This window comes from Cnephaeus nilssonii (genome assembly GCF_951640355.1).
Source record: "Cnephaeus nilssonii genome assembly, chromosome: 1".
NCBI classification, from domain to species: Eukaryota; Metazoa; Chordata; class Mammalia; order Chiroptera; family Vespertilionidae; genus Cnephaeus; species Cnephaeus nilssonii.
In genome coordinates, this window is record NC_137072.1 from 21,579,517 (window position 1) to 21,595,572 (window position 16,056).

Below are 16,056 nucleotides of genomic sequence, written 5' to 3' on the forward strand. Positions count from 1 at the left end.
TTTGGTTACAGGTGTGTTTGAATAAAAATAAACATTAACCTGCCGGTCGGCGTGGCTTAGTGGTTGAGCTTCGACCAATGAACCAGGAGGTCACGGTTTTATTCCCAGTCTGGACACATACCCAGGTTGTGGGCTCCATTCCCCGTGTAGGGTGTGCAGGAGGCAGCTGAATAATGATTCTCTCTCATCATTGATGTTCCTATCTCTTTCCCTCTTCCTTCCTCTCTGAAATCAATAAAAATATATTTTTAAAATTATAATAATAAAAAAATAAACATTAACATGAGATTAAGAAATTTTAATACTTTCCTCAGTTAGAAGACATAAGACATTTATTATAAACAATATATATATAAAGTGCTGTGTACCATGGTTTTGGGCATATATATATATATGTGTGTGTGTGTTTGTATATTTTTTTAATAAAGGAGAGTAAGGTGAATTAAATTAGATATGTTTCCTGTTTATGTTATGATCTTTGTACAATTGATTTTTACTCTAAGGTTCAAAATGTGATGTTGCTATATTGTTTGAAGCTAAAAATTTAGTATGATAGAAAATTCATACTTTAGGCAAATGATAGAATTATTTACATATTTGTTTTCATAATACACACATTTTCTATTTTAGTTTCATAGTTACTGTTTTATATTTCAAAATAAGCGGTTGTAAATTACATTAATTTTTTTATCTACTGATAATTTAAATATTTTTAGATTTACTTGCTTTCCAATGTTTATATTAGGCTAAATATATGAAGAATTGCAGAATGTAGAATGGAACTCACTAATGATTATGTAACCATTATTTTATGTCCATCATGTACATTTTAAGAACATCAAATAAGGTAAATGTATATTAGACCATATGTTGGATGTATGGAATTGATCAATTAATGTTTTAATTTCCAAGATAATGCCTTTATAGTTCCATATGGTTTTTTACATTAATTATATTTTCATCATAGAGATTTATTTTTCTGGGTTTTTTTAGAACACATCAATGCATGTATACATTCTTAATCTGCTTTTAACAAATGTTAATAGTAGTTTGTATGAGCTGGGTTATAGAACATTTTAACAGTGTTATGTGTTAAATAGAGAAAAGCATACCATAGTGATATTTTAAATGTTACGTGTCAACACATTTTTTCTTAAATAACATATGAATATAGTGTTTGTATATTTTTTAAAATGTATTTGTTTTCAGTATTTCAGAAAAGCAGTGATTTATCTTTTAACAGCATATATTCTAAAAAACAGACTATAATAGAAACTGTCTTCCCTTAAAATGGCCAGGCATGTGGGCCATAATGTTCATTGATAGTAAAATCAATAGAGCATTGATTCTAAGCTTAATACTTGGAGACTGTTGTTTAGAGGGGCAGAGAAGCCTAGTAAATATCCAGTTCTGTTAAATGTGTTCTGTGCATGAGGTTTTGCTGTCTTAAATTGAGCGGTACACTGAGTACAGTTTATCTGTGGGCTAGAAAATAGTCGCTGCTAAGAGAGACATAGTATTTCATCATTGGTGGTGATAAAATATTTGATATAAAATTCATAACTGTGAGTCCTGCTGTGTTTTCTTTCAGTACAGATCAAATTTAATACTTAGTAATGCTCTTAGGTAATGGTTGCTACTTTCTTAGGTGTTCTTTATTAATAACCACACTTTTTACATGAAGTTATTTCATAGGAGAGGTTAGTTGAAAATAATGATTTTTATAGTCACCTTTTGTTCCCCTCAACAAATCTGAAGTGCATTATAGATTTAGAATAATTCAAGACTTAACATTCATTGGATTTCATTCAATTGTTGTCATCTTGCATTATAGCACTTGAAATCTTTTTACCAATCCATTTGTAATTTAAAATGAGTCCATTTTTACAAAGATAGATTTAAATATAAATTTTTGAGGAAAGGAATGATAGCTTTTGATGAACTCATATTATTATGTTTTTCTATTCGTGTTCAAGAATTGCTATAATATTGAAAAAAGAATATTTAAATATCGAAATTTTTCTGGTCCAGCCACTACACAACATTTTAATTTGTAGACTCTTGTACACAATTTGTCTTTTAAGAGTTCAGTACTAATTAATGTCCTTTGCTCTAAACATTAGTTATTATGATGTCTATTGTTATAAATAATTTAAGTTGATCTAAGTCAAGTTTTCTAGATTTGCTAATAAAATATATTTTGAATTTATAATCACTTTTTCTGCTGAAAAAAAGAAGTTGCCTGTAATAACTCCTCTGCTTTATTTTTTTAAGCATATTTCCAAGGTATCAATTTAATAACTATAAAAGTAGCTACTGCAGTTGTTGCATTTAAATTGATTTACATGAAAAGACTGGCAGTTTAGCAGCTGCGCTATTATTCTTAGATCGGTCAATTTACTTGAGAAAAACCTACTACTGAGTGCTACTGACCTGCCTGACAATATAGGCCCTATTTCTATTCCTGTAATTAGGCCTGGGACTAACTCAGAATATTTTTAATTAAAATATTTTGGTCAATGTGTTGCACCAAATTAGGCCTTTCAGTGAAGATTTAATTCTGGAAATAGTGTGATTAGAATATTTAATGAGTTGTGTTCCACTAAGATTAACAGGTTGTGTGAACATACAGTGTTTGTGTCCATTTTGAGATTTACAATCATAAATGCTACTCCTGATTTTTAACCTTAAAAAACATTTGCCACAATAACTGGCTGACAGGTATATTTAAATTTAATTGAAGTTTTATTCTAAAGAAAGCTGATTTAAATGCGTTTTTAGGCAAGCTTTTATTTATGGTCTCCCCTTCCAGCAAAGCCAAAAGTGAGAAAATTGCCACTTAAATGTTTGCAAATAAACAGTTTTATTTAGAAATCTGACATAAGCATAGGTTTACACATCTCTAATTTGGCATTTTTTAAATTCTCTTACATAATGTGAGCAATACAAAATTAAAAGAGGCTCATTTTATAGGCTTTTACATTATTAAGTTTTGATAAAATAATATATATATTTCAACCTTGAACTATGGTACAGAGGTGGGGGGGGGAAAGCATTGACTAGAAAATTTACCCTGAATTTGATTCAATTAATGTATAATTCATGGTAACAAATAGAGCTCTTATCTTGATTGTTTTTTCCCCCATCGAGATCCTTCCTTTTGTTGCTGACTTCATGGTTGGGCCTTTATAGCAGACTGTGATAGAGATAGACTCTATGGCACCTTTAGTTTAGATGGCATTCCCGAAGTCGCATCATTGGGGTCTCCTGAAAACACAAGATCTGGTATCCACAGTATATTACTATGTACCCTTTTGAAGGTTGTCTGTGACTAGACCTACATACAGTGTTTTCAATTTATAGGCCATCGTAATGCTGATAATTTACATAAATGTTACCTATTTTGGAGGAATTTTTTTCTCTTTTTAAATATGGATATAAATAAAGTTTTTCATTTTTATTTCAAACTTTCCTTGAAAAACTTGTATTTGCTACTGTAGGTATGATGATATTCTGATCAATGGACTTCCAGATTGGCGACAGCCTGTATTCTACTACAGGCGGGTGAGAAAAATGAGCAATGCTGAGCTGGCATTACTTTTGTTCATTATCCTCACAGTGGGTCATTATGCTGTGGTGTGGTCAATCTACCTGGAAAAACAACTGGTAAGTATTGGTAATAAATCAAATGATCCTAGCCTCCTTAATTTTATATGGAATTTCAAACATTTATTTTTCAACTGATGAAAAGTTCAATGTTTTTATAAATACTTCTCATTTTAATAGTTTTGTGCTCAGTAGTTAGTGTTTGATATGTTTCTAAGTCAAGAAGAGCCCAGGTTATAAGAAGAAAATATCCTTCTTCTTAAAAATAACTTTGAGTTTGTTTTAAAATTTTGTGAATATTCCACTATCTAACTGAAAATTAGAAGGTAGAAACTAGAGCTATGTTTTCTTAATTATCAGCTTCCAAATAGAAATATTTTTCATGTAAAAATGATTTTAGAAATTTTTGTGTCACAGGCTCTTATATAAACAATGTTTACTTTAAAAGTTTTTAACTAAGACTTGAAATTAGTATAATTTTATGATTTCATAGATCAGTTGGTTAAAAGGTTATTACATTTTACTTAGTCTAATAAACTCTACTACATAGTTTATTCTGCTGTGGATATCTATATGCTAAAAATAAACATCAGAATTAGCATCTATTTACTCATTCTTTTTGAAGTAACATCACTAAAGTTGGGTGAACGAGAAAAAGTTGAATGCTTTCTCTGCTTAGAAAACTTTGATTGCTATGGAGATAGACATGACTGACAGTGCTAAACTTCATGTGTGTTTAAGGACTGGATACTATGACAACAGTTATTGTTAAAGATTGATGATTTTACTTAATCATGTTGGACCCTACATACATTTGCATAAATGTTCCTTTATAATGTTTACCCTTCACAGTAGACTCTTGATAACATTTGAAGAGTACATGTTAATGATAACCTGTAACTATAATTCTTTCCACATTAAGGATGAACTGCTTAGTAGAAAAAAAAGAGAAAAGAAAAAAAAGGCAGGTGGCAAGAGTGTGGATTTATCAAAACTTGGTGCTTCAGAAAAAAATGAAAGGTAGGACCATATAAAAATATTTTATAATTTGAAACTGTTTTAAAATATTTCCTTAATGTAATCCAGTTTCATATGTATATATCCATTTCAGACATTCTAACATTTACATCTGTAGTAAGTTTTTTTATAAGACTAATAATGCACCATATTAGTTTATGAGACAAATTCTGATCTTAAGCAGAAGTGCTACAAGTTTTTTCCCTTATGCTGTGTTAATATATATTTAAGTAATTAAACCCCCAAATTTTTGTAGTTTAAAATTTGTAGACTGAACTTTAGAAACAGTATTACTAGATGAATCTATCATTTAGTGTTTAGTTCAGGAGTGACAATATGTATAGAGGCAGTGATATGCAGTACACTCTGAAAGATACTACCATTTCTTCTATCGAAAGAAAGAAAGGGTTTAAATAGTTCACACAGCAGGACAGAACTGGATCAATGTGAGATGGAGATCAGAGACTATTCTGCATGTCTTCTGTTCTGATGACATCAGTGAGTAATGCTTCAGTGAACTGCAAATGACATTAATTTTTATGTATTAGTTTGTTTATGCTACAGTCTTCATATCTGCTTGTCAGCACTGAGGAACACTCTGATGATGTTTAGTCTTTTATAGCTGAAGTAATCATAAGGTTTGAGAATTCATTTTGCAGAACTGATGAAAGTCTAGGTTGGAAAGGGATCTTTTGTTTCTTTATCTTTATAACTTGATTAGGATTCTCCTTTTCCAAAATCTTAGCTTTCTCTTACTTGCTATACATACTGCATTTATTGTAACTACTGTATTTCATGATAGAATAAGTCAGAATAAATGATAACCAACATAAATATTTCATTGAAAATTTCTTTTTTGTTGAAAGTCATTCAAAACAAATTATGATCTTTATAAAAATATTTTGTCTCCCAACTTTCTGTCAATATTTTTGCTTCTTTGCTTTTTTTCCCCCCTTTAGATTACTGATGAAACCACAATGGCATGATTTGCTTCCATGCAAGCTGGGGATTTGGTTTTGCCTTACACTAAAAGCATTGCCTCATCTAATCCAGGTAAAATGTACTTCTTTCATATAATATTAGATGCTTTCATTTTAATTATTCATGAAATAATTTATGCTCGTGTTTGCTCGCTGAATGCTGATGTGCAGTGGATGCTTCTAATGTTGATTGAATTGAATAGTATTTTTGTAAACCTAATTTAGAATGGTTCTAAAATAATTTAGTTATCTACTCTTATAACTCTTACATTGCTTTTAGGACACCTTAGAATTCCAAGACACTGGAAAAATAGGGGGGAAATGCTATCTATAGAACAGACACAAAAGCAATAAAAATTTAATCTGCTGTTATCATTTAAGGCATATTCAGTAAAAAAGAACAGGGCTCAAATAGCTTGTCACACGTTACTTTAATAGCACTTAAATATATAGTATAAGAAAAAAGTTTACATGAGCATCTAATTATGCAAAAATGTAGTTTTCCATTTTATTTGCAACTTTAAGTGGAGTGAAGATTTTCTATCTTTAGTGAAGATAATCAAAGTTTCTGTGCTGGTCTTGATCAATCATTGAATGTGGGTACATGTTATATTTATATGCCAATTTTTTATTTTTTATTTTTTGTTAGCATACCAAAGCATATTTTGTTAAATTATTGCTTTGCTAAGTACAGTTATTGCATCTGGTTAGAAGATTCTCAAAACATAAATATAATATTTGAAAGTATGTATAATAATTTTGGTGTACAAAGTTTGAGGGTGTAATTTTTAAAAGGAAATTTTTCATTTCAGAAAATAAATATTTAGATAAACCTAGAGGGCCAGATTTACCCACATTATTTTTCATATATCAGAACTGCTTTTCCTAATTGTTTAAGGCAATGAATGACTCCACCTCCTGCATTTTATTCTCCTTTATCCTCTCATAACAAAAATTTTGTATTTGAAGGGAAATGAACTAAAGATCACTAATATGTTTGTTCCTAGCCTTTAAGAAATTATTTACCAGTTTTCTATCAAAATAGTTTACCTTAATACTTATTGCTATTGAAGCATATATTTTGGTTACAGTTAATAGAGGAAATTGAAGTATTTTGGTAAATGTAAAAGCTTTTATTTTTAAGTTGTTTAGCATATTATGTTGTTTATTTTAATAAAATTCACAATCCTTGTATGGCATATATATATAAGACTTAATAAGAGGGAAGGTATATTTGTCATACTGGGTTGTTTTTTTTATGAGAAGATGTGACAGAAAAATATTTTAAGACATATTTTCTTATGTTGGAGGTTTTTTTGAGTGATTATTTTTTGCCAGCTTTAGAATCTGTGCAATAGGCAAACCAAAGTGTTGATGAATTTAAAAGTATAGTCAAGTGACATTATAAATAGAATATCACATAAAATGTCGATCTGAAACACTTCTTTATAATTCTCATTTAAGTCATTTGAAACAAAGTTTATTTTGTAAAATTAACGTATTTCTTGGTTAACACTTAGGGCAGTGATGGTGAACCTATGACACGCGTGTCAGCACTGACACGTGTAGCCATTTCTGATGACACGCGGCCGCTGAGGCGGCCGCATGCCGAGGATGAAACATTTGCTGCTCCTGAGGATGAAACATTTGCTAAATAATGTTTTTTCCTCAAAGTGACACACTACCCGAGTTATGCTCAGTTTTTTGGCGAAGTTTGACACACCAAACTCAAAAGGTTGCCCATCACTGACTTACGGTCATTTGCAAAAATAGAACCAATATGTTAAGATGACTTAGATTTACAAATTGTTATTTTAAATTACCTGTCTGTGGTATCTAGATCTGACAGATTAAGTATTTTGCCCCATCATAAATTTGTAGGAAACTTACAAGAAATAAGGAATTTTACAAAAATGCTTTCGTTTCTTTAGAAACTCTATTTTCTTAAACTGTTAGATTTGACTTTTACAGTTTTCACTTGGTAATACCTGTTGGCTTTCAGTTTTGAGATGCAAAGCAATTGGTTTTCAAAACCTTTGTACCTAATTTTTATAATTTTGGTCTAATTATTTCTTCCTTGTAAATGCATTCCAAGAAGAAAAGATGAGACAATTTTTCTTTGTGTAAGCAAATACTAGATATTTTATTTCTGCTTTGAGAGCATAAGATTAGTTTTTCTCATGTTCACTAGCAATGTAATATAGTAGACTCTGATATAAATTGTAATCGTGAAAATATTTTAGATACAGAAACATAGCTTATGTTTTCATAAGCATTAGCAAAGCAATACTGAATAGTTGCTGTTAGGATTAGATTTTTTGTCTGATTTTTTTCCCCGGTCTGCTGTGACCTTTGTATTAATTTCTCATGCATAAAATTGTGCAATGTGAATACATGTGCCTTATCTACAACATTGAAGTTTTTATGTGACACTTCTATGAGATCTTCTTAAATAAGTTATATGAAATTTAAAAGAAACCCTCTTTACCCGAAGCAGTTTGGGTTGCTAAATGGTACATTGTCAAAAGAGAGCCCTGCTAGAGCCCTAGGTATAAAAAATGATACACACAACTTTAAACATTGTAAGCTTGTACTTTAAATTTATTAATCACTCCTGTGATATAGGGCCATTATTTTATCTATATAATAAAAACCCAGTGATTGTAACGCTGTAACAACCAAAGACTGGTCACCAGGAGGTGACTTGACGCTGCATCTTACGCCATCAGCGGACTTGACTCTGGGTCCTGCGCGATTTCGCGCGCTGGGCTCCTAGTTTTTAAATAAGAGTCCTCTTTCTTGCATAAGTCATACCTATAATCTTGGCTTCTTTAAGGACAAATTTTCACTTGATACCTTTAAAAAAGAATTAAAGTAGACACTTGTGAGCAATGTACCATAGTTGTATAATCCTTAGGGATTTTTATGACTTCCCCCAGTTTTTCCTAATTGATTTACATATAGTTAACAGCATTTTTAGCAACTCTTTTTTTTTTTTAATGTTTTTATTGATTTTTAGGGAGAGATAGAAACATCAATGAGAAACATAGATTAGCTGCCTCCTGCATGCCCCTCACTGGGGATTGAGCCTGCAACCCTGGCATGTGCCCTGATGGGGATTCAAACCAGCGACCTCTTGGTTCATGGGTTGATACTCAACCACTGAACCACACTGGCCTGGTTTTAGAAAACTTTTCTGTGAAATTAAACTTTTCATACACACTTAATTTTAATTACACAAAATCCTATATAATAAAAGGCTAAAATGCAAATAGACCGAACGGTGGAACGACTGGTCGCTATGATGCGCACTGACCACCAGGGGGCAGATGCTCAATGCAGGAGCTGCTCCCTGGTGGTCAGTGCACTCCCACAGGGGAAGCACTACTCAGCCAGAAGCCAGGCTCACAGCTGGCAAGCGCAGTGGTGGTGGCGGCAGTGCTAAGGACCCCTTGGGGGATGTCCACCTGCCGGCTTAGGCCCACTCCCCCAGGCCTAAGCCAGCAGGTGGACATCCTCCAAGAGGTCCCCGACTGCAAGAGGGCACAGGCCAGGCTGAGGGGCCCCCCAGTGCATGAATGTCATGCACCAGGCCTCTAGTGTCTACATAAGTAAAAACAGGTAAACTAATTTGTCAGTTTTTTAACATATGCATTCGGAAAACCTACTTTATTGTATAACGGACTTTCAGCTTTAATGGACACCCCCTTGCTCGAATTAGTCCATTATATCAAGGATTTACTGTGTTACTGCGGAAAGAGACCTAAGGAAGATATTATACAGTTCCTTTAAAGAAAAGAAGAAGGTATCACACAGCCAGTTACTGTCATCTAAGACTACATCTTAGGTCTTCAGCCATTTAGGAATTTATGCTCTGATAGCTAAATGTGATATGACAAATCTGTAAAGGACAGTTAGACATAATGAAGTTTATTGGTAAGACAGCAAATTTTTTCCATCATACACATCTGTCAAAGACATGTATATATTGTTGGGAGTAGAAGAGTTAGAGTACATAGTGGGTATACTTTTATTCAAAGGGGTTCTGTGATCACTCTGGGTAGAGGTAAAAGTATACCTTTGATAGTCCCTGCTTTTTGAGAAAGTTATTACCTCCAGCACTGGGTTTTGTTCCTTTCCTTTGCTCTGAAAAAGATATTGGAAAAATAATAAGAATCAGTAGATTAGAAGAATGAGGCCAAAGAAATAAAAACTATTATATATGATACATGTAAAATATTTGATAATGTTAAATTAATATCAAACATTTCCCAGATTGGAACACATCCAAGGAAAAGATGTATGAATGATATTATATAGCAAAATATGTGCCCCATATCATTCATGTACCCACATATGTAGAAAAGTCAAATGAGAAACCAAAGAAAAAGAATGGGGAAAGTGTTTATAAATTAATGAATAGATGGAAAGTTAGTGTGTGCACATGGGGATGAGAGGGCATTACAGAGGAGTAAACAGCATGAATTCATGCAGAGTAGTGGGGAAACTTCAAGAACTGTGTTTAGATAGCTAAGAAAGCCAGTGGAATGATCAACAGAAAACAAGAAATACAAATTAGAATATAACAAGGAACTTGGACTATGTAAAGAGAGGCCTTGTATGCTTTGGGGCTATGATTTAATTTCAACATTAAAAGGATAGCCCTGTGCCCAGACTGGTTTGGCTTAGTGGATAGAGCGTCGGCCTGCGGACTGAAGGGTCCCGGGTTCGATTCCGGTCAGGAGCACATGCCTGGATTGTAGGCTCGATCCCCAGTGGGAGGCAGCCAATCGGTGACTCTCTCTCTCATCATTAATGTTTCTATCTCTCCCTCTCCTTTCCTCTCTGAAATCAATAAAAATATATTAATAATTTTAAAAAAAGGATGGCTCTAATGGCATTTCCATATTTTACCAATCTGTTTCTGTTTTCATTTGAAGGGAGTACACGTTCTCTTGGAATCTGACTAAACCAGTCTTTGTATTGGCTGTATTCAACCTATAACCAAAGAAATTTTTCTAACTTCTAAACTGTCTTTCTTGGGCATTTCAAAATTGACTATATATGTTCTGAAACATTCATAGCCATGAAAGTAGCAAACAGTGATGAAATATAACCAATGCTATGTGCCTATATTCAATTTAACTCAAAACTTACTTTTTGTTTTTTTTAATTCCCTATTTGAGTTGGAGCCTCATGTATTTGGGCCCATAATAATTTAGATTGTTAATACCATCAATTTCTCTTACAAGTACCAAATATCCCAAGTAATTACCAATCTAAATCATAGTTTATTCATAGTTCTCTCCATTTTCTGAGATGAAACATGTCTTAAATAGTCAGAATTTATTTGCATGGTAGTTTGTTTCTCTGGGAATTCACCATTCAAGTTTCTCTCTGTCTGCTGTTAACATTTCTCAGATTATAAAATATAAAATTTATAAAATATAAAACTCTTTTAGGTGTGTATTACCTAAACTTGTAAATTTTTCCATTGTTAAGTCCCAGTCCCATCTTTTTTCACTACCAAGCTAATCTTACGTGAACATATTAACTAAAAATTATTGCAGGAAATTTCCAGCATGCGAGCCCCACCCCCAGCAGGATGTGTAGGTTACCTAGGAGCTGTGTCTGAGAAAATAGAGGAATCTTCTCTGTAGTGCCATGGCTTTTACATTAAAAAATAAAGGTTGCCTAAGAGTAAAGGGAATAAATACTGTATTTAAGAAGCATCCTCCCTCCCCTGACGCTTCTGCCATGGAAACATGTGGAGAAGCCTGGAGGTCACCCTGTGTACAGTGAGGGCCTTTCCTTTCTAGTCCCTTTGCTGCTGCTTGCTGGGACTCAGTAGGAAACCAAATAAACAAAACATTCACAGCTAATTAGCAGGGGAAAGGGCTTCTAAGAGGCCTGGAGGCATTGGTAGCAAGCTGAGTTGCCTGTGCTTCCACGCAGAATTAAACACATATTTTCCAAGGGATGAGGACGCTTACCTTTAGTACTCTAAGAACTTTTTAAAAACTCTGCAGAGAAGTTTCCTCAATTTCTCAGACATTTGTTTGTTTTCTCTGTCGCAGAAGATGTATCTGTAAACATTGCTACGGGAGATGTCTGAGATTTTGCAGCCTATGGTTTCTTCTAGGATTTTTATGGTTTCACAACTTACACTTAAGTCTTTTATCCATTCTGAGTTTATTCTTGTGTATGGTGTAAGTTGGTGGTCTATTTTCATTTGTTTGCATGTATCTGTCCAATTTTCCCAGCACCATTTATTGAAGAGACTGTCTTGACTCTCAGGTATATTCTTGACTCCTTGTCAAATATTAATTGAGCATAATGGTTTGGAACAATTTCTGGGTTTCTGTTCTGTTCCATTGATCTATATGCCTGTTCTTGTGCAAGTACTAGGCTGTTTTGATTACAGTGGCTTTGTAGTATAACTTGATACCTGGTATTGTGATCCCTCCAACTTTGTTCTTCTTTCTCAAGATTGCTGCCCCTCTTTGGGGTCTTTTTTGGTTCCATATAATATTTTGGAGTATTTTTTCTATATCTGTGAAATATGTTGTTAGTATTTTAATAGGGATTTCATTGAATCTGTAGATTAACATTTTAATGATGTTAATTCTATCAATCCATGAACATGGTATATTCTTCCACTTGTTTATATCTTCCTCTATCTCTTTTTTCAATGTTCTGCAGTTTTCTCAGTGCAAGTCTTTTACCTCCTTGGTTAAGTTTATTCCTAAGTATCCTAATTTTTTTTGTTGTCATGGTAAATGGGATTGTTTGTTTAGTTTCTCTTTCTGAGAACTCATTATCTATCTAATAATAGAGTAATATGCAAATTAGCCATCACTCCGCGACAAAAATGGCGGCGCCCATGGCCACAAGATGGCGGCGCCCAGTCCTCTTAGCTCCGAGCCCCAGCACGCGATCCCAGGCAAAGTGGCCGCGGGCTTGGGGGCCTCAGACCCGCCAACAGCGCCCCGCCCCCGAGGCCCGGCGCAAAGTGCGCGATCCGGGGCAAAACGGCCACGGGCTGGGGGGCCGGGGTCTCAGGCCAGCCAACAGCGCCCCGCCCCCGAGGCCCGGTGCACGATGCGGGGCAAAACGGCCGTGGGCTCGGGGCTGGGGGTCTCAGGCCAGCCGACAGCGCCCCGCCCCCCAGCCCCGGCGCAAAGTGTGCGATCTGAGGCAACGTGGCCGTGGGCTCGGGGCTAGAGGTCTCAGGCCGGCCGACAGCGCCCCGCCCCGAGGCCCGGTGCGCAATCGGGGCAAAGTGGCCTAGGGCTTGGGGGCCAGGGGTCTCAGGCCAGCAGGGCAGTGCAACCCCAATGCGTGATCTTCAGGCCAGGGAAGGCAACCTGGGCTGGAGCTGCGCACCCCCACTGGGCTACCCCCACTGGGCTATCCCCAGCCAGACTGAGATGGAAGCCTGGGCAGGGGTCTCAGCCTGGCTGGGCTGAGATGGCATTCTGGGCTGGCGTCTCAGCCTGGCCAGGACCCGAACCCCTTCCAGCGGTGGCAGCCTGGGGTCTCAACCATTGAGTCACACCAGCCAGGCAGATATGAAGGAATCTTAAATGTTTCTTTTTTTATAATATATATTTTATTGATTTTTTACAGAGAGGAAGGGAAAGGGATAGAGAGCTAGAAACATCTATGAGAGAGAAACATCGATCAGCTGCCTCCTGCACACTCCCCACTGGGTATGTGCCCCCAACCAAGGTACATGCCCTTGACCAGAATCGACCCTGGGACCCTTGATTCTGCAGGCCAATGCTCCATCCACTGAGCCAAACCAGTTAGGATTGTCCAATATGCTAAAGGAAAAAACCCTATCTAATAAAGAGGGGATATGCAAGGGAGGGCATTTGGGGGTGACCAGGGTGTCAGGGGAGGGCAGTTAGGCGTCAATCAGGCTGGCAGGGGAGTGGTTAGGGGGTGATCAGGCTGGCAGGCAGAGCAGTTAGGGGCAATCAGGAAGGCAGGCAGGCGAGTAGTTGGGAACCAGCAGTCCTAGATTGTGAAAGGGATGTCCGACTGCCTGTTTAGGCCCGATCCATTGGATAGGGCCTAAACAGGCAGTCAGACATCCCCCAAGGGGTCCCAGATTGGAGAGGGTGCAGGTTGGGCTGAGAGACACCCCTCTCCCCATGCACGAATTTCGTGCACCGGGCCTCTAGTCAGTATATAAAAATGCCATCCATTTCTGGGTGTTAATTTTGTATCCTGCTACATTGCTAAAATCATTCATTAAATCTAATTGTTGGTGAAGTCTTAAGGGTTTTCTATGTACAATATCATGTCTTCTGTGAATAATGATAGTTCTATTATTTCCAATTTGGATGCCTTTTATGTTTTCTTCTTGTCTGATCAGTGTGGCTAGGACTTCCAGTACTATCTATACATATAAAGAGGTAATATGCTAATTGTCCGTTATGGTGTCCCAGTAATGACCAATTTGCATATTGACAGACCAGCAGGAGGCTGTGCGCGCAGCAGGGGGTGGGCGGCTGGAGCCAAGTTTCCGGGGGTCTGAGGAGAGCGCCTGACAGGAGCCCAAACTGCAAAGAAGGAAGAGGAAGCGGGCATGGGGAGCTCTTCCAATCCCCCTGCACCGACACCCTACCCCAGCCCCCGCACCCCCGGGGGGACAGGGAGGCTGACTGGACGGGGAGAAGACCCAGCCTCAAGAGTAGCTGCAGCCTGCACCTCCAACTCCTGATCTCTTCCAAGGCACCCAGGGCCCGGGGCCCGCTGCTGCCGGGCCCCCTTCCTGGGGCCGGGGACGCCTCTCCTCCCTACAACTCCAGACCGGGGTGGAGGCAGGCCTGAGCGGCCCCCCAGGGTCAGACCCTTCCCCCCGACAGCAGCAGCGCCGTCTCTGCAGCGGAAGTGCACTGAACCTCGCTGGGGCAATGCTAAACCCGCCCTCCTAGCCCACCGGACTCCACCCTGGCCCGGCCCCCACCCCGCTCCAGGAGATTGGAGCCCCGCCCTGAGCAGGTAGAGCTGTGAAACAGCCACGTACAATTTAAAGAATGGCGCCAAGCGGGAAGGTTTGACAGTTACTCCCCCTTCGGCCTCGCCGCACCCCTAGTACCCCCCTAATGCCCTGACCCTACCAGCGCCTCCAGGAACGACCACCATGATAGGGCTGCTGGCCAGAGCCTGCCCCTCCGAGGCCTGCAGAACCCTCTGCAAAGCTTCCATAGCTACAGTCCCAGGAAACAATCATGCCCTCCTCCCCTAATCAGCACCTGCTACCTGTGAGGGTGGGTACCTGTGGACTTAAAAATAACAATCCCTTCCCATTTAGACATCACTTACTTAATCACACATTTCTAGGTTTATTAGCTCAGAACTTCCTCATGACAACCTAGTGAGGTAGGCAGAGAAGAGATTACAATTCCCATGGTATATGCGTATGTATTCAGAAATGAAGCTCAGAGAGGAAAAGTGTGAAGCCCAGTGGTTCCCAAGGTGCAGCACATGCCCCAGAGGGGGGCAATTTGATTTTAAGTGGGGGCAATTCGAGAATGAGTGAACAGTGAATATTTTGCATTTCTTATGGTTCTAGGGGGCCTCATCTACAGCGTATCCTACATAATAAAGGCTAATATGCATATGACCTAATGGTGGAATGACTGGTCACTATGATGCGTTCTGACCACCAGGGGGGCAGACACTCAACTCAAGAGCTGCCCCCTGGTGGTCAGTGTGCTCCCACAGGAGGAGCGTCGCTCAGCCAGAAGCCAGGCTCACAGCTGGCGAGCACAGCAGCAGTGGTGGGAGCCTCTTCCGCTTCCATGGCAATGCTAAGAATGTCTGACTGACGGCTTAGACCCACTAAGCCGTCAGTCGGACATCCCCCCAGGGCTCCCGGACTGCAAGAGGGCTCAGGCCAGGCTGAGGAACCCCCCCAAGTGCATGAATTTCGTGCACCTGGCCTCTAGTGTTAAATAAGAGTGGTAAAAGTGGACATCCCTGTCTTGTTCCTGTTCTTAGGGGAAATGGTTTTAGTTTTTGCCCGTTGAGTAGGATGTTGGCTGTAGGTTTGTCATATATGGCCTTTATTATGTTGAGATATGATCCCTCCATTCCCACTTTGCTGAGAATTTTCATCAAAAATGGGTGTTGGATTTTGTCAGATGTTTTTTGTGCATCTATCGATTTGATCATATGATTTTTGTCTTTCGTTTATATGATGTATCATGTTTATTGATTTGAGAAAATTGTACCAGCCTTGTATACCTGGAATAAATGTCACTGATAATGGTGTATGATATTTTTTTTAATATGTTGCTGGATTTGATTTGCTAATCTTTTGTTGAGGATTTTAGCATCTATGTTCATCAAGAATATTGGCCTGTGATTTTCATATATATATATATATATATATATTTTATTGATTTCAGAGAGGAAAGGAGAGAGAGAGAGAGAAACA

General features: G+C 37.7%; 1 protein-coding gene across 2 annotated transcripts in view; it reads left to right on the forward strand.

Annotated features, from left to right (window-relative positions):
• DNAJC1 (DnaJ heat shock protein family (Hsp40) member C1) overlaps nt 1–16,056 on the forward strand; it is a 224,887-nt gene that overhangs the window by 64,210 nt on the left and 144,621 nt on the right. For both annotated transcript variants that reach the window (XM_079770626.1, XM_079770627.1), the window contains exons 4-6: nt 3,501–3,666; nt 4,529–4,626; nt 5,583–5,676. In XM_079770626.1, coding sequence (XP_079626752.1) covers nt 3,501–3,666; nt 4,529–4,626; nt 5,583–5,676 — 358 coding nt within the window. The remainder of the gene's footprint in view (nt 1–3,500; nt 3,667–4,528; nt 4,627–5,582; nt 5,677–16,056) is intronic.